Here is a 26,534-nt window from a genome sequence, read left to right on the forward strand (position 1 = left end):
AAATAATGGCAGTCGAAACGGAATAATGGAGAATGAAAGTCTGAAATAGACAGAAATAGATCGACATAAGTTCCATGCCAATAAGATACTAGTAAAATTTATGTTTAATATATTTAATATATACAAGACAATGATAAGACCTGTGATAATCGCCAAAGCGATAAAGATAACAAAAAAAGAATAGGGAACTAAGAATAGTGGAACAAAAAACAATGAGAACAAATATGCAACCAAGAAATGTTGAGAACATTAAATCTACTTATCATATGACCTACGCTCTATCAAGAGAATTGGGCGGGCTTGGCTATGAATAGAGGAATCATTACTTCAAGACTGAAGGTTGATCTAACAGATCTAACTCCCAACAGTATTAGAAATGTATTGAGAAAATGTGTCGTAAATAGGGAACTTATACATATGTTGAGGCATTGGCGATTTGATTTTGTGATGTATATCAATCATTTTATAACATCAAAAAAATTGTAGCAACACAGAAGTTGGTAAATTTTTGATAATACGAAAAATGGAAGCACGTCACTAAGAATATTTCAAATGTATATTAAATGACACCGCTTTTTTGTAATATTAATAATGCTGTCAGGCACTAGTATGAATTAAATGAAACTATAATATAAGATAAAGATTTAAAATAGGAAACATTTTAATTTTTAGTTTTCGCCATCAAATTGGAGTAAACATAGTTTTATATTGAATTTGTAAAATTTGACAACACCGTCGGGATAGTATCCTCTTGTTCTTATAACCCCAAATGTATGCACGAAACCAAAAAACTCAACAGCAGCTACTGGTGATTTATAAATGCCACTAAAATTTTTGAGGGATGATGTCGGATGTCTGTCAGATTATCATATATTCTTTTCGTCGTTATGCAAGCCGTTCGTGGAATGTTGATGTTTATGATTTGAATGACGGATATACTGAGCAACTTAGAAATGTTGTAGGTACAGAAGAATTCATACTTTGGAATGAAATTAAAATAATATTTCAATAATTGAGAGTTTACTCGAGATAATCTAAGGAATTTAGGAATTTCGAATTGAACACTGATTTTAGTATTTGATATAGCTGTAAAGATGAAAATATCGGAGGAAAATTTCCAAATTACGTTATTTTCGCCGCTCAATCTCAGGCTGGATTCCAGCCTCCAACGCCAGCGGTTGCAGTATAATCGGGATGAGTGGGTGGACTGATTTTGGAACCGTGCCGTAAGACATTTTATATTTTGTCGGTACTGTGGACATCAAATTAAATGCCGGGACAATCCTGACTATCTGGAAAGTTATTTTATGATGAAGAGGCTAGATATAAGTTATATGTACAGTGTACTGTACATATTTACCTCAAATTTGAATTAGAAATTGATATTCTTTGACGTGTGCAAATTCTCATCGAAAGATAAGTACAACTCCTAATTTTTTCAATGTTATATGTGCTATATGATTGTGGTGTTTCGTTTTAAAGTTTTTCAATTCTCTATTTAAAAATTTTATCGTTTTCAAGTTTGAAGATATGATTAAATAAAACCATATACTGAGATTTTTAGTTGATATTTCTTAAAAATACTTTAAACAGTTCCCGTGGTGAGTTTGTTTAAAAAACTTCGGCAAGTTTCTTATTAAAATTAATTAACCTCAATTTTACAAAATGGTTGGATCTATGGAAATGCATTAAATAACATAAGAAAGTTTGGTCATGTAAGACGGATGAACAATTAGTTGCTAATGCACTGAGTGATGAAAATTTTAGAATTAGATGCCAGGCTTGTGTTTGAGGAAAACCTGCATAAAACCTATGAAATGATATCTGCTCTTGGACCAAGACTATTTTGATAAGAAAACTCAATTTTGTAAGCGAATGATGGGAATGTTAAATAACAATATTATACATTTGTTGTTTTATGATTATTTTTCACAGAAAATCCTCACTGGACGAGGAAAGAGAAAGGATTGTTGGAAAACATGTCATTTTACATTATTAGATTTCATTCTATAGAATTATGCGAAGGGCATTCGGTGCGAATATGTAGCTTTTGATTTAAATAACTTAACAGACCGAATAACCCTTACGATTAGGTTAATTACGCCTGGTATATTAAATAAGGTTAGAATGCAGTTTTATTTGAGATTCAATGTTGCCAAAACGTTCGTGGTGAACCTTTGAAAAATCTACTTCATTACATTCATAGTATTTTTTTCAGTGTTTCACATTTCTTTTTTTGATAGTATTGTAGCGAATTTTTGTAATCATATGACTTTGTTGTGACTTGAAATGTGGTAATTATAGTCTACCATAAACTACTATTAGGGAATGTGCTTTGTATAGATATTCTTCTAATCAACAGCTGTAGTATTTTATTTGCACTATTTTCACTCAAACCAATCAAGTACCATTTCCCTGGTATACATTTTTTCTTCATCTTTCTTCCATTACAGTTCTATCGCGTAATTCTTCTTCGATATCTTTCATCTTTCGTCCGTCATTCGACATATATTTTGATTTTATTGTTTGCTTTCGCTTTGATACTTATTAATCAATGATCTACGTCACATGATAGTCTGATTTTTTCGTTTCTTTTTCGATCTAGTAGTATTTTTCTTGAGATCCTCCTGGGAATGTTCATTTCTGATTGGTGTTCCAAGTTTCTGGCCTTATTTCTGATGTTTAGGTCACCAAAGGTCTGACTGTTGCTGTGTAAATTGGTGCCTTCGTTTTTATTCTTACTATTTGTATTTGTTTCGCCATACTAAATTTCCTTATTTGCTCTGGCTACTCGTCTTCTATGTCTTCATAATAGGTTATGTGAATTCCAATATTTCATTTTCTGTTATATTATTTGACCTAGTTCCAATTTCCATTTAATGGGTTCGTTTCATGTATTCATGCATATGGTTTGATCAGTCGAGATAGTCATTGCTGTGAGATCGAAGGTATTTAATAATATTTAAACATCATCTTCATGTTTGGCACATATTATAGGCAAAGCACAGGATTTTGATTTCCCCAATTTCATCATCATCATCATTATTTTCTTGAATTGAACTGAGTTCTCATGTCTAATACCGCTGCTGTTGACTGGTATGACATCTTCCAGTTTAATGTGGTTGTACGCTTTTGTGATATCAAAGAAACATAGGAATGGTGGGTTGTTATATTATATGGATTTCGCAACCAGTTGACGTAGGATAAATGCTGCATCTATTGAGGATCTTTCTGATTTGAATCCTTTTTGGTCATCTTCTAGTGTTATGGTCGAGTTAATTTTGTTGATAATTACTGTAACGAGTTTAATTCTTTTATCCAGAAGATTTCTCCCCCTCTAATTTTTAAACATGAGTTTGATTATATTAGTTCGCCATCTGTCTGGTATTTTATAGTGTAGAAGTATTTTGCGGGTAAGATTTCTAGATTTCTAGATGGACTAAATTTCGTATTTCGTAATAATGTAATATAATCAATATTCTAAGCTTTTTGTTTACTATCTCGACATCATCGTTATCAAAAATTCATCTAATTAAACAGTGTTAAGTCATGCAAGATTGTTTATAAAATGTCAAATCAGTATTGCAACAGCTTTTCAACTCAATTCGTAAACATATATCTGTATTCGTTGGAAGATCGAGCAAATGTACGTTCGCAGTAATTCACTTAATTCGCGTGGAATCAACTAATGCATTATGCACTTTGCTACATTAATTAATTTTGATCTTAATTGACCCCCATCTCGTTTAAATTCAAGTTGAAACCATAATTTTTACTATAGAATAGATATTTTTACAAGCAGGTTATGAGGGTCTTAGAAAATATGGATTTCAAATTAGTTTTTCCAATGCTAATCACCCAAAATTTGGTTTTACTAAATTTAAAAATTCCTTTTCACTCACTTTTATGAAAAATAGTTTTTTCAAAGTTCAGGTTTGACAGCAATTGGTTAAATCGTCTAAATACGGTCAAATATTGACTTTTCCTTTTGTAATTTGGCCAATAATTCAATTTTTTAACTTTAAATTGGCTTTTCAGATTCCAATTTAATCAAAAATTCGCTTTTATCAGTTCAATTCGGTCAAAAATTGGCTTTTCTGGGTTTAATTAAGTGAACTAGAATTGGTAACGCCAAAATCTGAATAATTAATCATTGGATATGCCAATTTGTGGAAAATAAACTCGGAAAATCCAACTTTTGTTCAAATTGATCTTTGTAAGGCATATTTTTGTGCAAAATTGACATGGAAAAGTCAATAAAAACTATAAAAAACTATTAATGACAACTTAGAGATGCCCGTTTTTGACCAAATTAACCATGGAAAGGTCAATTTTTGTCCGGAGGAAAAGCCAATTATTGTACAAACTGAACTAAGAAAAAACTATTATCGTCCAAGTTGAATCAAGAAAAGTCAATTATTGAAAAATTTAAAAGAAACATTTGTTTAAAATCTATCAAGTAAAACCAATTTTTCATAAAATAAGTCTTGGAAGGGCCAATTTTTGTCGAAAGAAACATGAAAATTAGAATTGGAGAAAGGAAAGATCAATTTTTAAAATTAGGAAAACCAATTTATAGTACAGTAACTTTTGATAGCTAGGAGTTAGTAGACAGCTTTACTCTTATTCATCTCTGGCAACTGATCTTTCAATAATCCATCAAATCTGCAGCGAACCCTTATAAAACCTATGATATTGAACATATATTTTAAAGCATTCATTTTTTTGTTACAGTTCAATGCAAAGCGGACTGACATCGAGTTGTCTCCAACAAAGAGAAGCATCCGGCTACCCGTACATGTTCCACGATCCATTACATTCGTTGAGCTCTTCGTATAATTCAAGAAGTTGCAATCCTGCAATAGCTCATACGCAACCTACAACGCATCATCCATCGTATGGTAGTAATGCTTCTTCTTCCGTACCTTCATCAACCGGCACAGGTGAACATTAATTTTTGGTCTCTTCTGTTTCAAAATTAGTTTTTTCAAATAATTTTTGAAAGATAAATAAAATCGACTTTAAGTCTTCATCAAAATATTATGAGAATATTTATTTTTCATCTATCAAAAGTGAATCAACTTTATGAAATATAGTTCAATGATAGTATCGGAATGTAGATCGTGAAGAAGTTGCGTCGTGGATGTTTTTTGATTTATATACGAAAAAATAGGTTAGCGAAAAAGTTTTCCTTATCTAAGAATATTGAAAAAAACATAACTAGTTTTCTCATACTTTCATTTTGTAGTTTCTGCTTTGTAGATACGAACAAAACTATTGATTAATCTATATGTGTATAACAAAATAATAAAAAATCGTCGAGCAAGAAAAAATATCAAAGTGAAATTGATATTAATACGATAAAGAAGTTTTTAAAGCTTTTATAAATAAATTAAGACAGAAATTTTGAATAGTTAATTGGGCTTAGTTGTGGTAGAGCTAAATAATATTTTTTGGCATCTACCACGTAGAATCCGTTGTTTTCTCGTCATAGTCATCGTTTCTTTCGGTGGACACGTGCTTCTTCTCGTGGAAAATGCAACATGAAGTGATTTGTTTTATTGTGCAATTATTGGAAATGACCAATTTGTAGGTAAAACAAACGGGAAAAAAAACTGATATTGCTATTCTGAAGCATGCTAATATAAATGGCGTAGAGACTTTTTTATCATCATATTCTCCTAATTTCAATATACTTGTGATACATATTACCATTAAATTAACTATTGTCCAATATATTTTTTTCTTTATTGTTGCTTCGTTAAGGTAAAATTTCTTGTATGTAAACATTTTTTTATATATTTTTGATAAATGTAATTCACATTTCTAAAACAAAAGTGTTTTTCAAATCTTTAAGTATAGCTCCTACTTAGAAGACTGTTGCTCCGTTTTAATCTTCGATATTCTGTAATAAACTTCACAAAATGATCACTTATTGCATTTTCTTATATATTGTCTCAAAAAAGTAAGAATAATCGTTGGTTTAGCTAAAATTCTCTTAAGGAAGGACCTTATTTGTATTTCTGTCATCTTGGTGATCTTCCTCGCGTTTTGTCCGTGATAGATAATTGTTTCTGGTTGATTTTCAAAGATCAATTTGTATGTATAGAAGAAGTACGACTTGTAAAAACAAAAACTAGATATGTGTTAATGACTTTAGTGGCATGTTGTCTGGTGATTTGAAAGATACATCGAGACTGTTAAGAACGAATTGTGAAAGGAAATAAAAACAATAATTCACTCTTTAATTTAACCAAACTTGAAGTAATAAGACAAAATATAGCATATCGTCGCTTGTATAGTGAAAACTGTTTCTTCAACTATCCTTCATTATGTGGTGTGTTGAAGGAAAACTGTGCGTGCTTGTCAGGTTTGTTGTTAAATATTTTTAAAATCTCTTCTCGTTATTACGATTCTGATAAAGATTTTCATCGTATATCAAACAAGAAGAAAACATAAAAGAAAGATTCGAGTTTTTCACTCTCCCCGTCGGCGGCGTTATGCGACGGTGGCGGTTATTCGACGCCGTAAATTTCATTGTCCGTGATCAGTTTAAAGTGCGAGTCGTTGGCGGGAAAGAGGGTGGTTTTCCAATTCTCGGCTCGACGGACGCTCAATAAAGTGCGAACTAAAGCGAATAGGGTGGGGAGGAGGCGGCAGTCATCACCGACAGCGTCATCGTTGTTCTGGTTGCAAGCTTCGTTTGGTTCCTTTCTCCCCGGGGGAGGCCACTTAACCTCAACATCTGTACCTTTATGTGGTAGAGTGCGCGTATCCACGTTGATAAAGACTTTTCAGACGATCTCTTGAGAATTATTTTCTTCGCTTTGTGCGCATCCTATTGGGTGGTGAATATTTAGGTGGCAACAACGAATGATCGAACTAATTTATATTAATTGAAAGCTATGAGTCCATCAGATGGATTTTAATACTCATCGAAGAAATGTAATTCTGAATTCAAACAAATCTCTTGTATCTACTGAGCAATATTTCAACAAAAAGTTTTAAAACTTTGGGAAGCATTAATACTAAATATGAGATTTAAAAAAATAGAGTTTTTTATTGCAAATGAAAATAACTTAAATCTCAAAAATGGAACTCGACTACAGGTTTTGTGGAGGAGAGGGATACATGATTTTTGTCCGGATATTCGATATAATCGAAATCGAACGTAGACTATAACCTCCCAGAAACAGCATTCAAAAATGCTACGAAGAGCTGTAGCAAAAAATTTTTCAGGTCTCAGTGCGCTTATGAATCCTGCATATCTCAGTATAAGTCTAACGGCAATGCTTGAATATAACGGAAATTGGTTACGATATTGTAAAACTTTGTAATTTAATGTTTTATTATTAATTATTATGTAAATTATAATAATGAGTCATTGAAATCCTAAAATCCTAATCACTTAATATGGTGATGTCAGCAGCTGAAACTAAATCCTTGATCTTACAAAAAAAACGTCATACTGACGACGAATACCGAGTGGAGTTCACTGTTAGGATATGCAGACGTCGAAGCAAGAGTTTAAGAAAAAATCAACCAAACCACTTGAACAAAAGATACAAATACATCCAAACAAGACAAAATGTATAAGGCCCATAATGATATACATCGCTGAAAAAACTTCAGACATGGCAGGGAAGCGAGATAATTAGACAAACATGTAAGATTGATGTTGTGTACATAGAAAGCTCAAAGTGCATAGGCGCAGTAATCGAATGGATAATACCCCAATTGTAAAAATGATGTCGGACAACTTAGAAAGAGTTGTAAAGGTATAAAGGTGAAGAACAAGCCTTGCCTCTCTACGAGACTCAAAAAGAAGAAAATATTACCATATTTGGGTAATTTTCATAAAATTTTGAAACTCCTGTCAGTTTTTAGAATAAACCTAACTGACTTACGATATTTTTTTTCGAAAGAACATCATCAAGGCTAAAAATGTTTGTAATAACTTTGGGATTGTACAGGCATTTGTGAAGAATACAAATTACGAATATATAGCACTATGAAAATCATTTCCTCACAATGTCCCATTATCTATATCTAAAGTTTATATTAAGAAGTTTTTAAAAAATCTGTTTGGGACTATGACTTGTCTATTGTAAATACCACAAACTTTTAAAATTTCTCTGAATTTAAAATAATACCTTATTAAATACTTAACCATATATGTAATACTCCTATATGGACAGTTGGTATGAGAAAAAACGTACCTACATTACGGTGGCGACAATATTCATTTTCTCTCTCATTCGAGACACTTTTACTATACTGCGCATGCTTGAGAATGCGCAGAACCGAGCTGGAACCTCTGAGGTTAGAGAAATCGTTGCCATTCTGTCTTCCTTGGCTGGAACAGCTTCCACTTATATGTTAACTCAATATTCGTCCCACGAAACAGTCAATAAGGAGGTATTTTTTGAGATCTTGGGTAATACTCGCATTAGTTTTTGACAGTTGGTAGTACGGTTACTTGTTCGGAATGGCCAATTGACAAAGATAGAGTAATTGTTGGACGAAGATTTCATTGTAACTTTTTAAATATTACATTTATTCAATCATTGAAGATTAAGAAAGATATTTATAAAATTTCAATTCTTATGGCGTAGTTAAATATATTTGTAGAGGTAGAAAGCGTAGGGAAAAGCTAGCTGCTAACGAAAGGTTATACCGCGAGATTTTTTTAGGTTATGATTTGTTTTGTCAATACCTCAACTTCATTTCATCATTTTGAATAAAAGTGAGAAGATGATGATTTATCATTGATAGATAATTTCAAGATTTCCTGAACAGTTAACCGTTGCTCGAATTTTCGATTATTTGTTAAGATATTTTACTTTTTTGACTAGTTCAATTCTACTAAAATTCTAATATACTACTGGAAATTTTTCAACGATCCCATCTATTTTATTTCGCCTAAGAACAATCAATTTTCATATTTCCTGTCGGTGAAAATGTAAATCCACTTTTGAAACATCAATTTTCCTCTCGAGTCGGAAAACCTGACAAAGCGCCGAAGGAAAAATTTTACAAGGAACTTAAAAGTTATAAGATGCCATAAAAAGATTCCCGATGATATTGCTCACGACGTCGAGAAAAGAGTCGATAGTAAATTTCACGTATGATGAGAAAAGCATTTGCTTTTGCAAGTTTACGATACACTGAAATTTCGGAATGTCCATTCGTTATTTTCTTGAGTTCCTTTAAAATTCTCAACTATTTTGACTGAAAGAATATATTTGCTTATAAAAAAAATAAACCAAAAGTGCATAGACTAAGAGTATGTTTGGAACCTAATTCAAACTACAAACTTTATGAAATTTTGTATAACCACTTCGCTAATCTACTTTCAAACTACCACAGAATATGTGGTCATGGAAAATGCACTTACCTTTTGTACAATACTGAATTCTGAAGAAATAATCCACTTTTGCTCTAAAAGGTACTGATGTTTCTTCCTGAACCACTCATCACCAACTGGCTTGTGACGCTCTTGAAATAAACACTGCTCAACTATTCTTTAGAGGCCAAGTATTGAGTTAAGAGTATGACGATTTGACAAATAGTCTTAACTTGAAATTGCAGATTTTTGAGATATGATGTTGTTGAATGGAGTGAGCGATGTTACCATGAGAAGAATAGTATATTTTATTCAACACTATTGATTGATTTTTTTGATGATACGGAATTATCAAAGAAACAGATTTTTAGGAGCGTTAATAACGGCTTCTAGTCTTTCTTTCTGTATAAAATAGTGATATAAATATAAAATATCTTCTTCAAAACATTTATTCTCTTTTTTTTTTCTTTAAACATATATGCTGGTTTCAACCGTCAACAATTTAGAGCTTCTCCATTCGTTGAGTCATGTTTTGTAATATATTGAAATTTTCAATCAATTTGGATACGATTAAATACTAGAAAATACGTTAAAATATAATGCAAGGAACGAAATATCTAAATTTAGTGACCATTGATTACTCTGGTTTCAACTGATGTTACCATTACATCCAAACAGATGCTAATAATGTATGGTGGTAGAGGAAAATACGAAATCGTTAGATCAATATTACATTAAAATAAAAGGGGTATGTAGGCACTCTAAAATTTGAAAGATTTATTGTCGGACTTTACGGAAACTACGATCTGAGATCAGATTATAAACTAATCGTGGGCCCTAACCCAGGACCAGATTTTGATCACGTTCAATGTTCGATGAACATGAACTTTTGTTTTTTGGTTTTTAATGAGTTATCCACCCCCATTTGGTCTAATAGTGTAGAAAGGATCATATATGACTATGACCCGATTTATTCGATCAGTTTCCGGACATCAATGAACATGATCGAGGTTACTTTTTCAGATCATGATCAGGTTAATCCGATCATAGTGTCCGAGGTTGCGTATTAACCCTCAAATAAACAACAAAGCAAAGTGAAAAAACATTGTAAAGTGACGTTGGGTAAACAGGATAAAGTACCGCTTTCGATCTGTTTCCTTTCGTCAACATTTTCAAGGAAAATCTACATTTTTTACACACAAAATTGTGTGATGATATTGCGTATTCAGTCACAAACAAACAGACGATTAAGGAAAGTGAAAAAAATTATGTAAAATAGAGTGATTCACGCTCTCAATAAACTCAAAACTAGCACTGAGGTCTATGATCTGAGGTCAGGTAGATCATTTATTGGCTGATTGTGGATCCTGAATCAGAACCAGATTTTGATCACTGTTTCTGAACGTCACGGTCATTATTCGATAGAACTACCAAATTTAAAACATGCTCTGCAAGAATTTTTGATTTCTATTTAATTTATTTTGCGTTAATTCTTCCATGATATTTATTTAGTAATATAATAGATTCTAGATATTCTAGATAGAGTAGAAAACACGAACACGAACCTAATTTTGTGAGAACGGCATCAATTTAGGGGACAGATATTTCGACGGTAGAGTGCGCTGCTTTACAATAAGTACTTGTTTAAATGCTTACGCGGGAAGTCTTGTTGCTATTGACATAGAATAAATACGAATAAAGAAAATAAACACATGAGTTTTTCAGTAGCATTGGATTTTGGTATAGCTGGCTATCAACCAAGTATCGAAAAGATCGTCCTGGGAACGCTTCACAAACGACACCTACCCGGTAGTAACACGTAATCTCTATTGCGCAGAATCGTCACCGTTGGGTTGGAACGAATCGAATGTGAAAAATCCTATATCACTCGAACTCCTTGTATCTATACTTCGTGGTAGAAAGGATTATAAGATATGTCTACGTCCCGATGAACTCGATAAGTTTCCGAACAATGAAATCATGATCGGGTTAATCCGATGATAGTTTTCAAGACGTCCTTGCGCTCCCCATTTGCTTGAGCTGGACTACACATGTAAAAACTCCAGGAAGTTTATGTAGTTGTGCCTGCTATCTTGGCGCATGGACGAATTATGTGTTCCGGTGTTCCATACTCTTCTCTGCAGTATCTGTCGTTTAATTTTTTTATCTCAAGGTGTTCAATTAACTGATATTATCACGTCAGAACTCCTGCTTAGGTCATTCTTAAGTAGGTCCATGTATTTATTGTAGCTTTCACGGTTCTAGTTTCTGATAAACACTCTAGAGTCTTAAGAAGTTCCATATTATGACATATTTTAGAATTTTCATTATTTATAATATATTCCACATTCATTGAATTAAGTTAGTACATTTCACAAGTTGATATTTTTGTTACATTGAGTAGAAAATACGTAATTTAATTCAAAACGCCTTGTATTAATTATTAAATAATAATTTCTTTTTTTCTTTTGTTGCAGGTGTGATATCAGCCGGTGTATCGGTCCCAGTACAAATTCCCAGTCAATCAACATCGGACTTGGCTTCGAGTTATTGGCCGCGACTTCAGTGATCTCAGCTCTTCGGGTTTCCTCCGCCGAGCTTGCTCGTGCCACAGGAAAACCCGGCCCTGCAAGCTACTATCACGCCCCCTATTGTCGCTTCGACGTCACCTGAAGAATCTTCCTAGACTGTGGCAATTGACGATATTAGCGCGCCACGGTTTTGTATATCGGATGCAGGTAACTACTAGTCGTGTTATTACACATTTTAGGAGATTTGCCGAGCGGTAGAGTTCGCCAGCCGGACTGCAGGGTACTCTGTGAATAATGTGTACAAAGCGGGACATTTGAAATATTTTAAAAGTATTGAACGATTTTTATGATATCAAAGATGTACAGATTTAAATGTTGCAAGTTTTTACTGTTATATTTTTTGAATATTTAAACGATATAATAAAAATGAATGAATAAGTTAATTCGAGGTCTTTAAAATTATCGTTTCTATATCTCATTTTTTTTTTAATTGAAATTTAAGTACTAGGTTAATGTTATATCATCTTATATCTCTCTCAATCGAATAATAAATCTGTTGTTAAGCCGAGCGATCACTGTCAGGCAGTGATTACAAAGTTAGAGATCATGTTAAATTTAAACTTCTGAAAATAAGGCAGTGAAAACAAATCTGAATATTGTAAATTTTTTGCTGTAAATACTTGAACAAATTTATACTTACTTACAATCGAACAATTTTGCAATAATTTATTGTTAACAAGAGCTAATTTGGGAAAATGTTTAATATTAGTGAGCTTGAGATTCAACATATTTACTTTTGATTTACTGCTCGATAAATTAGAGAGTGTGAGTACAACATTTTCACTCTTTTCAATTATTTTGATAATATTCGCTTTCCAATTACACAATTTGAGCACCCAATGGGTGCAATGTTTCAAATCCACGTTCCAAATTGTCGTTTTAAAAATCTGTACGTAGAACACATTTGTTTTTTCCCTTTGCTTCTCAAGAACCAGATAAATGTTTGGGTCTCCATAAGCTTCAAAATTGTGCTTTAAACACACTGTTTCATTTCGATTTATTTGGAATTGATGTTCTGTGGGCATTTATGTCAAAATCATTTCAATTTACTTGGAATTGATGTTCTGTGGGCATTTATGTCAAAATCATTTCAATTTATTTGGAATTGATGTTCTGTTGGCATTTATGTCAAAATCATTTCAATTTATTTGGAATTGATGTTCTGTTGGCATTTATGTCAAAATCATTTCAATTTATTTTGAATTGATGTTCTGTGGACATTTATTTCAAAATAATTTCGATTTATTTGGAATTGGCGTCTGTAGTTGTAGTTCTACTTGATTACGCCCCAACTTTGAGCTTTTTTGTTTAATATTGATATCTGCAGAAGAAGTGAGGTTAATTCCACAACAATTAAGTGAGTCGAGAACGACCACGCCCGACCCGGAAGGTCGACAGTTGACTAAAGTGATGAAAAGAGGTTAGGTTAGGTGCGGGTTAGGCTTTATAATATATTGAAGGGGGTGAAAAGATGATTGGATGAAGCGATGACATATAGAGTGATGAAAATATCATTAGAGTACAATCCAGTATTTGAAATCTCGAAAAATATTAACAAAAAAAATGGACAAAAACTGTAAACATTTTAATTGGTACTCTAAGTACGTTAAAAACATAACCTCTAAATGAGAAATGTTTCCCTTTCCTTTTCCAGTACTTATCAAGTGAACTTATGAACAAACAATGGATATTTGACACTTTATATTTGCCAAATAACCAAAAATAGGACTAGAAATGAACTGTGAGTCGACTTGGAAGGTCGAAAGTAAACTGAAAAGAATATGCGCAGATTAGGCGTTATAATGTATTGAGTTATAAGTTATAAGGGTGCGAAGAGGTGATTGGTTGAAGATTAAATATAGAATGATGAAAACATCACTTAAGTACAATCTAGACTTTGAAATATCGAACAATAGAGACATAGCGAAAAGAACAGAAAAAATCAACAGAATAGCAGATAACGGTTCAAAATAGAAATAAATGTTTCAATTGCTGCGTTCAAACATAACCTCTAAATAAACGTTACCCTATGATAATGGCTTTTTGGAATGGAAATGCAAAAATGTCTTTGCTAGTGATTGCAATTTTCACTAATATACTTTATTATGAACGAAAGAAACACCCAACTTAAGTTAGGTTATGTACGAAGTTTATATACTTTTTTTGTGTTTTTCAGTTTGAAATATTGGTTATTATTAAACAATCAAGTACTTATGAAGTGAACCTATGGAAAACAAAGATATTTGACACTTTATTTTTGCCACCTAACCAAAAATAGGACTACAAACGATCCCATATTGGTAATTATAGTTGATAGGAGCTTACATCAAACTTATCTCGGCAAAAATGGTACTTTGCATGATGATTCTAGCAAATAACCATTGTCGAATTAATTAACTACTCTCTGGAACATTTTTGTAGCGTAGCACTTCATTTTGGGAAGCCACTTTTCATTTTCACGGGTTTTACTAAACCAGTTGACAGAACATTTTGTTTATTGGTATTAAAAAAAATATGTCAACAAACAAATACCTGTAAATTTATTATTTTACCTCGTTTAGACAGAAACTGTCTCCCGATCAATTATAATCGCTCCACGAGCTATTTGCTTCAGCTGACATTGTAAATGAGATTTATTTAATTATCCAATACTTTTAAATTGTTTGGATGTATGATTGGTCTTGGCTCACTATTATCAACATTTTTAAGCAAATTACTTCACGCCTAAGGGCTCTTTATAATGTATGATAGCAATAAATCTATGTCACCATTTTTCCCATAGTTAAACAGATAATTATAAGTGTATGAGAAACGTTTCTAATTTTTTAATAAGGTTGTCAAAATTCTGGAAAATTTAAGCTTTGCACCAATAAATGGTGCTTTTTATCAATTTTTTGAAATTTAAGAGAGTTAAGTCTGTCGAATAAGGTAGATGTAGCAACAGTTCATGCGTTAATTTCCGCAATGGTGTCTCTAAACATTTCTTTTTCACCTCTTTGAAGTTGAAATTGTAATCTGGATGATTATTATTTGTTTTTCTTCCTTAGTTGGCCTGTGAACGGTATCCCAATAGTTCTAAGCAAAGCTCGACGTTCCCACTCAGGGTTTTTGATCTTTTTTATGGTCTTATTCCGGTCTCTGGACACTTATTTTTGGCCCTTTGAAGTAAAAATTGTATTCTGGATATTGCTTCACAGTAGCTGTCGATAAATTCTCACTTTTTTCATTGGTTTATCTCTCATAGTTGACAAAGACCAACGAAGGCCTATGAAGGGTTTCCAACAGAAGTGAACCTCGCCGTTCCTACTAAGGATTTTTGTTCTTCTTGTCTTCTAGACACTTCTTACCATCCGTTTGAAGTTGAAATTGTAATCTGGATTACTATTGGTTCATTGTGGCTACCGATTGTTTCTTACTTTGTGATTTTTTCATTTGTTTCTCTCCCCTAGTTGACCTAACGAATGCCTCTGAATGGCATCCCAACAGTCCGAAGTAAACGTTGACGTTTCTAATCGAAGTTTCTATTCTTTATCATCTCTTGGGTCCTATCCTTCTGAAGATGAAATTGTGATCTGGATGACTATTAGTTCAGTTTGCTTGCCAATTGTATCTTACTTAGTGTTTTTTCTATTCGTTTCTCTTTCCTGAATGACAAAAAGTCTAACGAAGGCTTTTGAAAGGCTTTCCAACAGTTCGAAGTAAACGTCGACGTTCCTACTCGAAGTTTTTATTCTTTTTTATCCTTTGGAGCTTATCCTGGTCTCTGGACACTCCTTTTTCACACTTCTGAAGTTTAAATTGTAATCTGGATGACCTATTGGTTCACTTTGCTTGCTAACTATTTCTTACTTAGTGTTTTTACTATTTTTTTCTCTTCCCTGATTGACAAAAAGCCTGACGAAGGCTTATGAGGGGCATCCCAACAGTTCGAAGTAAACCTCGACGTTCCTATTCGAAGTTTTTATTCTTTTTTATCCTTGGGTCTTTGGACACTTCGGAAATTGAAATTGTAATCTGGGTGATTATACTTCACTATTCTATCGATCAAATTTCATCATACCCAAACGAAATACTTAATATTTATGGGCTAATTCATAAGATGATTAAGTATTTAGTGGCGTGGAAAAAGTATAGTGTACAAAACGTGTATAAACTGAAAATTTCATACTTTAGATGATAAGTTACGAGTCGCATGTCATAATTACATGATGAACTATCCTATTTCCACAATATATTATTTAACGTGTCCTTCAGGATTTATGGTTAGGTTAGGTTAAATAAAACTTTTCAATTTTCTAATATTTAATATCGTTAAAGAAAATATTATACAGAATTTTGTACAATCTTGAATAGTGTCTCATTTTAATTTGTAAATCCAGCTTTTCCCCCCTTCTGTAGTGATATTTAAAAAGTATTAATATAAATGTTGTGTATATTCTTGTTGCTGTGATTAATTCTTAAAATAATATTAATAACCTATAAAAATACATTGCAGTTCAAGTAGTATTAGTGAATAATTTCGTGTAGATGTGTATAGAAAGTTTGTGGAATAAATAATAAAAAAATATATATAACAAAAATATTTTAGACTTTTATTTTATCTATTATTTGATCAGTCTTAAAACAAAGATATTTACATTCGGTAAAATCTGGAAGTTTTCACAACGTTATAGGGACCATTAGCCATCCTGTAAAATGGTAAAACGATAAATTAGAAGTAATTTTTATAATTATCTATTAACCTTCCACACCTCCTTTTCCTCACACAATAAATGAACATATAAAAAAAGAAAATATCAAGTACACGTTTCGGAAATAAATTTAACTGGTAGTAGCTTTGGGATAGTAACCAATGGAACATAAAAATATGACTTATCAGGTAAGTGCAAGACTCAACATGTTGCTTAAATCTAACAGCATTTTTACGAATTTTTTAAAATTCTAATGAATTTCTGGAAATTTGAGGAAACAAAAATTATTTATAATAAAACTGATAAAAATTAAGCTGAGAGATATAACTTAATTCTGGGACAAACTATATAGATAAGCCTTAAGAATTTTAGAAAATTATATCAGAACTAAATAGTTTTTCAGTTATGTTTCAAAAAACAGTTGAGAACCTATTGGGAATTATTTTTAGGACAAACTATATGGATAAGTCTAAAAACCAATTGAAAACAACCGAGAAAATTTTCGAATCAGGAGCTATGGCCCATTTCTGGAAAAACACAATTTTTTTCAATAAATTAATGTTGGAATATAAACATAACTGTTGTGTTTATATTTTTTCAAGAAATCTAAATAAAACAAGTTAGAAAACTTTAAATCAACAGTTATGATCTGTTTCTGGGACAACTTTTATAAATAATACTGAAAAAAATTTGAAAATAAATATCAAAGCGGGACTAGTTGTCGGCCCAATTTAAAATAACAAAAATTGAAACCAAAATTATTTCAATTATAATTTTATATAAAACCAACAGAAAACGAAACAGATAACTTTTAATCTAGGAACTTCGACTCATATCTGGGACAAACTATATATATATATATATATATATATATATATATATATATATAGTTTGTATATAATATATAAGTAACAGCTGTATCTATATTATTTAAAAGAAACTAATTGAAAACAAGTTACATAATTTCTAATTGTGACCTGATTTTGAGACAAAAAAAGTTTCAAATAGATATCCAAAATAGAAGCTAGATTTAGGATTCCTTTTTGGGACAAACTATATGAATAAGTCGAAGAAGAATTTGAAATAAAATGAGTTGGAACCAAAGAGTTGCGGAAATAATATTTTTTCATGAGACTAACAGAAAACAAACCAAATAACTTTTAAACAGGGAACTTCGATTCATTTCTGGGACAATCTATATAAATGTAAACCTTTTTTTATAAATTATTGATTGGAAATATAAATAACTGCTGTATCTATATTATTTAAAAGAAACTAATTGAAAACAAGTTACATAATTTCTAATTGAGACCTGATTTTGAGACAAAAAAAATTTCAAATAGATATCCAAAATAGGATCTAGATTTAGGATTAATTTTTTGAACAAACTATATGAATAAATCGAAGAAAAATTTGAAATAAGAAGACTTGGATCCAAATAGTTTCTGCAACTAGAGAACTTCATATTTTTATTTCAAAAAAAATTTATAGAAAACAAGTTAGATAATTCTGAATCAACAGTTATGCCCTGTCTGCTAGATGTTAGATTTAGGTCCCATTATTGGGACAAACTATATGAATACGTAAGGGACAATTCGTCGCTTAAGTTGTACCACCACGTAAGCGAAAAATGAGAACGTTTCAGTAGAGCAAAAAAATTGTCTGTGTTTGTATATCGCCGTCATTAATACACACGTACATTTTTTCTTGAGAATTTATGAAAATAGGTCGATCTCAAGATTGTTCTATCAGTTGTCTAGAGGGTGCATCTTTCGATTCCCTATCGAATGACGTACAGAAATCAAAAAAACATGTTTTGGACTTATTAGCCAAATTATAGCTACCATTATATTTTAGGTTCATTTCTGGGTCATACTGTATATATATATATATATATATATATATATATATATATATATATATATATATATATATAATTCAACTGAAACTTCAAAGATTAAATTCTGTAATGATATTTTTTTTTTCAAAGAAAAAGTATAAAAAAATAAGTTAGATGATTTCAAATTTAAAAAATGTTTTAATGTCCAAATAACTGCTGTGATGATAATTTTTTCAAAAAAAATATTTATAAACAAGTTGAATAGTTTTAAATTGATAGTTATGACTTGCTTTTGGACCAGCTTTTATAAATAAGTTGTAAAAAAATTGAAAAATTAATTGTCAAAGCTGAAAGCTGGATTAAGGCCGCATTTTTGGAACAAACTATATGAATAAGTCAAGGAACAATTAAAAATAAAAAAACTTGGAACCAAATTATTGATACAATCATATTTTCGGTTAATTTTTGGGACAAACTGTATATATATGTAAGAGCTTCACGCAGGCCTTTTAGTCCCATAGCATGGAAGTGATTCCCTTCCTCTATTTCCTATTTTCTGCTCTCGTTTTCCAGTCCTAAATTCCTCTTTTTCTCTTAGGACTTCCATCACCTCTTCGTACCATCTTTTCCATGGTATTCCGTTTTTTCTTGTTCCTCCATCATTTTTTTTGTTGCTCTAAAATCTGGCATTCTCTGTATCTGGTTCAACAACCCTATTCTTTTGGATCTTATTATTTTGCTTAGTTCTGCTTCTCCGAATAGATTTCTTATTTATTCTTCTCGGCCATAATTCTCCCCCCTTTTCACCTCCTAGAATCCTTCTAAGTATTTTTCTTTTCCATATATCTAACTTCTCTCCCTCTGATTTATTAAGAATACACGTTTCGCCTCCTTAGCTCACTGTTGGTCTTATTGTTTTGTATAGATGTAGCTTCGCCTTTTTGGAAATTTTTTTGGAACTTTTCGTCATCCTCGCTTTCAGATTTCCTCCACCATTGCTCTTTTCCATTGTGGTGTTATCATTATCATGAACTTCGATTTATCTTCGTAACTCGTAGATTCACTGGCTCTGCCGTTTCTAGTAGTTGCGTTGTTCTTATTTTTAGGAGACAAACTGTATATATATATTTAAAAATTGTTTGAATGTATAAATAACTGCTGGATTCATTTTTTTTTCGAAGTTATATAGAATTAATTAGATAATTTCAAAGTGGGAGTAATGATCACTTATTTGGACAACAAAGTATGTAAAACAATTAAAAAAAAAAGAATGTCCAATATGGGACCCATTTTTAGGACAAACTATATAAATATGTGGAAAATTAAAAAAAAATTGATGTTCTAATAAACAAATAGTTACCAATTACCATAAAATATTTACATCGTGTATTGTCTTGGAGCAAAAATATCATGAATCAGTGGGGTAGTTTCTCTAGGGTTTTCAATAATATCTAGAAAACGCCTATTTGGTGGAAATGGCGGTTTACCCCTTTGATGACGTATCTGTATAAACATTCCAAAAAGTAACAGCCCTATCCATAATAAAACATGGAGGATATCTACAATAATGATGATTAACAGCCCAAAAATTGGGATTTTGATATTGATCATTCAACTTACCTATCGTATCCATTGGTGGATCAATTACAGCTAGATTGAAATCGAGAACGGCTACCCTTCTATATGTATTGATCAAAATGTAAGGTAGATTACCACCTACGTAATAACTGAGAGCCATAACACAGGAATAGGAACTAAGATAACTCAAAGATGCGATATGAGCATACGTTGCATTCGGTATAGAAACAATTATACATAAAATAATTATCAATAAGAACACCATCCAGTAATTAAAAGTTGTCATGAACAAATTCATGTCAGCTGAAAAAATAATTTATTTAATAACGAACATTTGCCATTTTTGTGTCACTTAATTGACTTACTTAGAATTGTATAGAAAAATAATGAAGCTGTTAAAAAACCGGACATTATTAACGCTAAATTGATTGTCAAAAACGGCAATCCGTATCTTTTCCAAATCAATAACCAAATTATACCGTAAATAAATCCAACAGTAAATGATGTAATAGTTTTTTCTACAATAAAACAAACAAAGATAACCTAGATTATAGGACATCAGAATCCCAACAAATATTTTACTTTAAATGATAACAGTGGTCAAAAACTTTTTTTGTCACACGAAAACTTCGAATTTACTACGGCCAAACAATAATATATCAATGGAAAAAAATTGACACATCAGATTTCTTTGTGACATCAAGACAGAAAAATTACTAACACTAACAAAAAAAAAATACCTTGATGTACAATTAATAGTTATGATTTTACGTGTATGTTTGGCTTTTGGTAAGCAGTAATTTCAGAATTTTTTTCCCTTGATAGAGCTTTTCTATTAAGGAAATGTCCTGATGAAATCTTTCACCTTGTTTGTCCCTCACAGCACCCAAATCCTCGGGAAAGAAATCCAGATGAGAATGCAGGATATGAAATTTTAAAGACATATTACATCCCAAAGCTTTGTATGAAATTATAAGTTCAGTGATAAATATAATTTTCCGCTTTAGGAAATTTCGAACAACATACACAAAACATTTTCAGTCGACTTTTTCCACATCATTCAACTTCCCTTCAAAGTCTGTATCCTTCATTAGTTCCTGTATTTTTGGACCAACAATTATTCCTTCTTTAATTTTTGCATCGCTGAGTTTGGGAAATTTCTCCTTTAGGTGTAAGAGTCCACTGCCATCTTTAAGCATAGCTTAAATGAAATTTTTCATCAGGTTGAGCTTCAATTGCAACGATGGTAAAAGTATGTCGTCAAGGTTCACTAAAGGATCATTTTTAACAGTCTTCTGTCTTGGAGAAAGTTATCCACGATTGGATACAGCAATATTTTGTGTAACCAAGCTATAGCCCAAGAAAAAGAGCTACGACTTCAAAATCTCCACCAATTTTTCAAACATGCTGATTGTATTTTTTCAAGATTTAACTTCATGTTCTCGTGAGTCATATCAAAACCATGAGCAACCGGCACTGAACGACAAATGTTTCCTTTGTTTAGCAACACTGCTTTTAAGCTAGTTTTTGAAGAGTCGATGAACAACTGCTATTGACTTGGATCATATTCAAAATTCAATGAATTCATCCAGTCTAAATCATCTGATTTAGAAAAGTAAGGTTCCGTCAATATGTCGGAAATAAGAAATTTTCGTACCAGGAAAAAGTAGTCGTTTAATCTAGACTCCGAAAGCTCAGCTTGTTTTAAATCACTTTGTACCAATAAATGCGCTTCATAACTTGAGATACTTTATTGGGTTGACTAAGAACAAATTCCGGAATAGAAAAGGAATTCTGACTTCCTGCTTGATTTAGAGGCTTTGGCACATGCATTTTGTACGATGGTCTGTTGGACGATGACAAGTTTGGGTACCGGACAGTGTGTTTGGACTTGGTTGTGACGCCTTTTATTTGAATCAAACAAAAATAACGATCAAATAACAAATAAATTGTATACCTACCAAAAGGCAAATGTCTAGTTAAGCCCCCGAGCACGTAGAGCCTCCACAAGATTACTAATTTAATCATTTTTTTTTTAAAGAAATATTAGATTCATAGTAAAGATCGAGTTTATTTCCAAAAATTGTTTAGAAATATAAATTAAATGTACAGTATTTAAAATTAAATGGATAGTAAAATAAGATTTTGATTTATTTTTACTTCGAACTGATTTGATTATTTAGTGGGCTCTGGGTCGATTTTAGCCCCGGGACTCACTACTTCTTGATACAACACTGTTAAACCCAACCTAATTGAAGTATCACACACGATACACAACACATACGCCGACTGACGCCTGAATGTCAACAATTGCAGAGTGTGTAGTGCGAGTTCTGTCCGGATTAATAGAACATCTTCGCGGCATATTTACAATGAAAAAAAAGTAACTTAGATAAATGCAATCTTTATACAGTGGCCTAAGTTAGTTATTTAAATAAATACAAGTAAATGAAGTCAGAAAAGAATAGATACGTGTCACAAAAAATTGGATGTGACTAAAACAAAATAACAATTTTTTTCATCAAAACAAATAAAAGTCATCACAAAGTTCGTGTGACAAAAATAGTGTTAACAAATTGTCGTGATTCAGGAAATTTTCTACCAATTTTCGAATCAATATTTAGCTGAAATTAAAAAAAAGGACTAACCTGTGATTGAGAGATATTCTTCCATTGAAATAATAAAATAAGTTACTAATAAACCAAAAGTGAAACTGACTACATAAACAGTTATCTTGAAAAACCGATGGCCAAAAAAACAAATAAAAACACCAAAAATTAACTGAACAGCACATAAAAACTTCCAGTGGACAGAAACTAGAATGAAATTAATCAATTTCCATACTTATAACTGCTGAAAATTATCTGATTATTGGTTAAATTACAAATTTTTGAATTATAGAAATACGAGCAGATTTTTTAATAAATTTATAATAAATATATGTAAAAATTGAATTAAATCGCGATCATTATCTATAAGTTTCGACGTGGATTAAACCAACAGCAATGTGCCGATCAACTAGCTTCGACTATTGGTGATGGGGCACCATCTGGAGCCACCGCGTTTTGCTGGTTTTCCGAATTCGATTGTGATCGCACTTCGTTACAAGATGAATTTCGTGAAGGTAATCCAAAATCGGCTATAGTACCAGAAAACATCGATACTGTGCGTAAATTGATATTGCAAGATCGTGATGTGACATACCGAGATATTTATTGAGGCATATTTGAGCAAAAAGATTTGTTCGCGTTGGGTACCGCATAATTTGACAATCGCTCAAAAAAACCCCCTGTCGATTGGTGCAAAGAAATGAAAAAAATTCAATCGCGGCGTCTATAAGAAGGCGATCTATGCAAATGAACCCAAAACTTAACAACAATGGATTGTATGGATCTTTCAAGAGGAGACAAATCCAACAAAAATTGTTCGCGCAAGAAACCACGAATGATCGCCTGTTTTTCGGAATAACTTGACATCTCGTCACGTAGAAGGCTCAATTCTAGATAGTACACCAGCATTTATTTACCAGAAATATTTTTAACACAGTGTTTAAAAATTGTGTATTAAACACGAGGTAAAATTGTCCGACAAAATAAGTGACACGTTCACCAAGTCCGACGACCTAAACATGTCAATTTTGAGCCTTATGGGTTCGTGATTAAAACACTTACTATTTTTAACACAGTGTTTAAAAATTGTGTATTAAACACGAGGTAAAATTGTCCGACAAAATAAGTGAAGCGTTCACCAAGTCCGACGACCGGAACACGTCAATTTTGAGCCTTATGGGTTCGTGATTATAACTTGTTGGACAAAAGTACCAAGTACCAAAAATGATAAAAATTATGTCTTTTTAGCGGTGCTTTTTTCAGTATAAATATTGATTAAAAAGCATTCACATAGCAGCAACGAAAGAGCGTAATTTTTTAAGTACTCTTCAGAATAATGTAAAAAGCAGAAAATAAAGAATCTGCAATCGGAGAAAAGTTAGCTAAACTTTCTGGGATTAATTTTGAGAAAAATATCGAAAAAATCTTTAAAAAAATGTTCACCATTTTTTTCTTGTATTTAAAAATATATACACGTCTATTTTGAACCTTACCATTTTTATCGTAACTACTAAATAATTTCATATAAAATATTGTGATGATGTCCGGCGAAAAAACTGACATAAAATTAAGAAAACAACATTTTTTTGTACCAATAATTTTTTTCATTCCTTTTTATCACAATTTATGCTTCCTAATCCTAATTTATCATTTTTCTTGTCGGACTGCCCATATTTTTGTCGGACATAGTTATCAATTATTTATCAATTGGTACTTTTGTCCAACAAATTATAATCCCGAATCCATAAGACTCAAAACTGACGTGTTTCGGTCGTCGAACTTGGTGAGCGCGTCACTTATTTTGTTGGTCTAGTAGTTATGCTACATAATCTTCTCATTAAAATTAAAAAATAAAGTGTTATTATCATAAACCCTGAACGATGACCAATGACTTATTTAGATAGTTCCCAAAAGCAAGCTCTCTGCTTTTGTAATGCGCAGTATGAATACACAAAAGTGTTATAATCACGAAGTCGACTGGACTCCATGGACTATTATATATAAATCAGTGAACTTAAATCAGTATAATTAATAATTTAAATATATATTTGAAACATACCTGGACCAAGGCAACTTTCTTTCCATTTGGATATGTCACAGCCATACGAAACAGCAGGCACATAAACTGAGGATCGATTATTATAATTTGTAATTATTGCGAATATTTCTCCTGTACCAATATAGGAACTGTATAATCTCGAGAACTTTCCTGTGCTAAGAGTATCCGGTACTTTTCTTCCATATTTTAAAATACCATCAACAGTTAACATTTTTTCAAGACCATTAAAATATGATTCCATAGAATTATCATAATCATTCAAAAACATATGAAACATATTAGTTTGAATCGAATTGTTAACACATGAGATGCCATTGTAAGACGGAGGTTGACTATTGACTTTAATCATACTATCAGTATATTGTATTGATTGATAAGGGGCCACTGTGGTCCCAAAAGAGAGGTTACAACCTCCCGGTTTAGGATCTAAAAAAATGCTTTATCAATCACTTCCTCTATTAAATATATCCCTGTATGTGTAAAAATGAAATTTAATTTTTTTACCTGTCGCATCATAAATATTTAAAACTATTAAACTCTGTAATGAATCGCCGATTTTATTATTTATGAATAAATAAAAAACGGCACTATTATTTTTTGATTGTGAATACAACCCAATATTTGTTCCCGTAACATATGAACCGTAATTCAAATTATAATCATTGGATAAAGTCACATTTTCGATGTAAGTATGAATTTGAATAATAAAGAAACCAACATCATTTTGTATATTATTAATATATATGATTGTGTTATTCTTGATGTCAAAATATCGTTTGAACACATTGTATTCGTTTTGGTTCGGATGGTAAGAAGAAACATCTAAATAGAGTTTGTCTTCACAATATACTAAAATAAAAAAGTTAGGTTATGTTTAGAATATAGATTCTAAATTAATTAGCAATAACAGTTGTACTTAAAAAAAATACGTATTTCTTCAAGATAAAAATGTTTTACTCACCAAATTGCGATAATATACACAAGTGACTTAATGCTATAATAAACTTAATAATACGTAATCGATCCATACCAGTTATACTACATATAAAAAAACTGTGAAAGTTCTGAATCAAATTCACAGCCAATTAAAACGATATTATTTCATTTTTTTATGTCAATAAAATATACTCTATTTTTAATAAAGATTGATAAAAAATAACCTAACCTAACCAAATTAATGTTGCCAGTTATGTTTGAACTGATTTTCATCTAAAAATTAGCAGTTATACAATTAAATTTATTATTTGAATTGATAGCTGGAGACAAAAATATTTAAAATAATATGCAGCTCTAAATAGATATACAACAACGTACCAATTGCAATTAAAAATTAATATATAGTTGTATGATGATAAATTTTGACATAATTTAGTTTAATTTTAGTGTAATTTTAGTACCACTTGGCAACCAGTAACTTCAAGCATAGAATTAATGTACACGTCAGTTCTTCTAGTAACCACTAGAGGCGTAGTAGTGTAAACATGGCTGTATCCGATCAATGAAATCGTAGTACGTGAATGTGTAAAGTAGTGTGTCGTGAAATTATGACTCATAAATAAATAAAAAATCAAACAAAGGGCTATGGGCAAAGACCAAGAACTTTTGGAGGCCGCTAGGAAGGGTAATGTTGCAGTTGTCGAGAAAATACTCGGTCAAAGAGCGAAAAGGAGTGGTCCACTAGCAAGGTGGGTTTATAATCAGCTGTCATGTTATCTTGTTTTTAAACAACTTTGGCAAACTTTAATGTGTTATTAACAGCTCATATCTAATCTTTATACAATTATCAATCATTTAACCCGTAATATATTTAATGTTTCTTT

The 26,534-nt window shown here is 31.6% G+C and overlaps 3 protein-coding genes across 13 annotated transcripts in view; 2 read left to right on the plus strand and 1 right to left on the minus strand.

Annotated features, from left to right (window-relative positions):
• The window catches only part of LOC130895999 (paired box protein Pax-6), a 92,797-nt gene extending 76,278 nt beyond the window's left edge, over nt 1-16,519 (plus strand). For both annotated transcript variants that reach the window (XM_057803715.1, XM_057803716.1), the window contains exons 9-10: nt 4,735-4,943; nt 11,824-16,519. In XM_057803715.1, the coding sequence (XP_057659698.1) occupies nt 4,735-4,943; nt 11,824-11,915 (301 nt within the window). In that variant the 3' untranslated portion in view covers nt 11,916-16,519. The remainder of the gene's footprint in view (nt 1-4,734; nt 4,944-11,823) is intronic.
• On the minus strand, nt 16,509-26,062 carry LOC130895998 (transmembrane 7 superfamily member 3-like). 5 transcript variants are annotated; one of them, XM_057803711.1, is made up of 9 exons: nt 26,029-26,062; nt 25,676-25,923; nt 25,219-25,563; nt 24,715-25,140; nt 22,695-22,862; nt 20,412-20,564; nt 20,089-20,349; nt 19,850-20,027; nt 16,509-16,625 (listed from the first exon to the last, which is right to left on the minus strand). In XM_057803711.1, the coding sequence occupies exons 2-9, from the start codon at nt 25,740-25,742 to the stop codon at nt 16,571-16,573; spliced, it is 1,653 nt and encodes a 550-aa protein (XP_057659694.1). In that variant the 5' UTR covers nt 25,743-25,923; nt 26,029-26,062; the 3' UTR covers nt 16,509-16,570. The 5 variants fall into 5 exon arrangements, with proteins under 5 accessions (XP_057659694.1, XP_057659693.1, XP_057659695.1 ...); XM_057803710.1 differs by lacking the exon at nt 26,029-26,062 and having other exon boundaries at nt 25,676-26,028; XM_057803712.1 differs by lacking the exon at nt 26,029-26,062 and having other exon boundaries at nt 19,836-20,027; nt 25,676-26,028.
• A 98-nt stretch (nt 26,063-26,160) lies between these two features.
• The window catches only part of LOC130895996 (ankyrin repeat and SAM domain-containing protein 1A-like), an 87,350-nt gene continuing 86,976 nt past the window's right edge, over nt 26,161-26,534 (plus strand). For all 6 annotated transcript variants that reach the window (XM_057803702.1, XM_057803703.1, XM_057803706.1 and 3 more), the window contains exon 1: nt 26,161-26,399. In XM_057803702.1, coding sequence (XP_057659685.1) covers nt 26,296-26,399 — 104 coding nt within the window. In that variant the 5' untranslated portion in view covers nt 26,161-26,295. The remainder of the gene's footprint in view (nt 26,400-26,534) is intronic.

This window comes from Diorhabda carinulata, chromosome 6 (assembly GCF_026250575.1).
Source record: "Diorhabda carinulata isolate Delta chromosome 6, icDioCari1.1, whole genome shotgun sequence".
Taxonomy (NCBI): Eukaryota; Metazoa; Arthropoda; class Insecta; order Coleoptera; family Chrysomelidae; genus Diorhabda; species Diorhabda carinulata.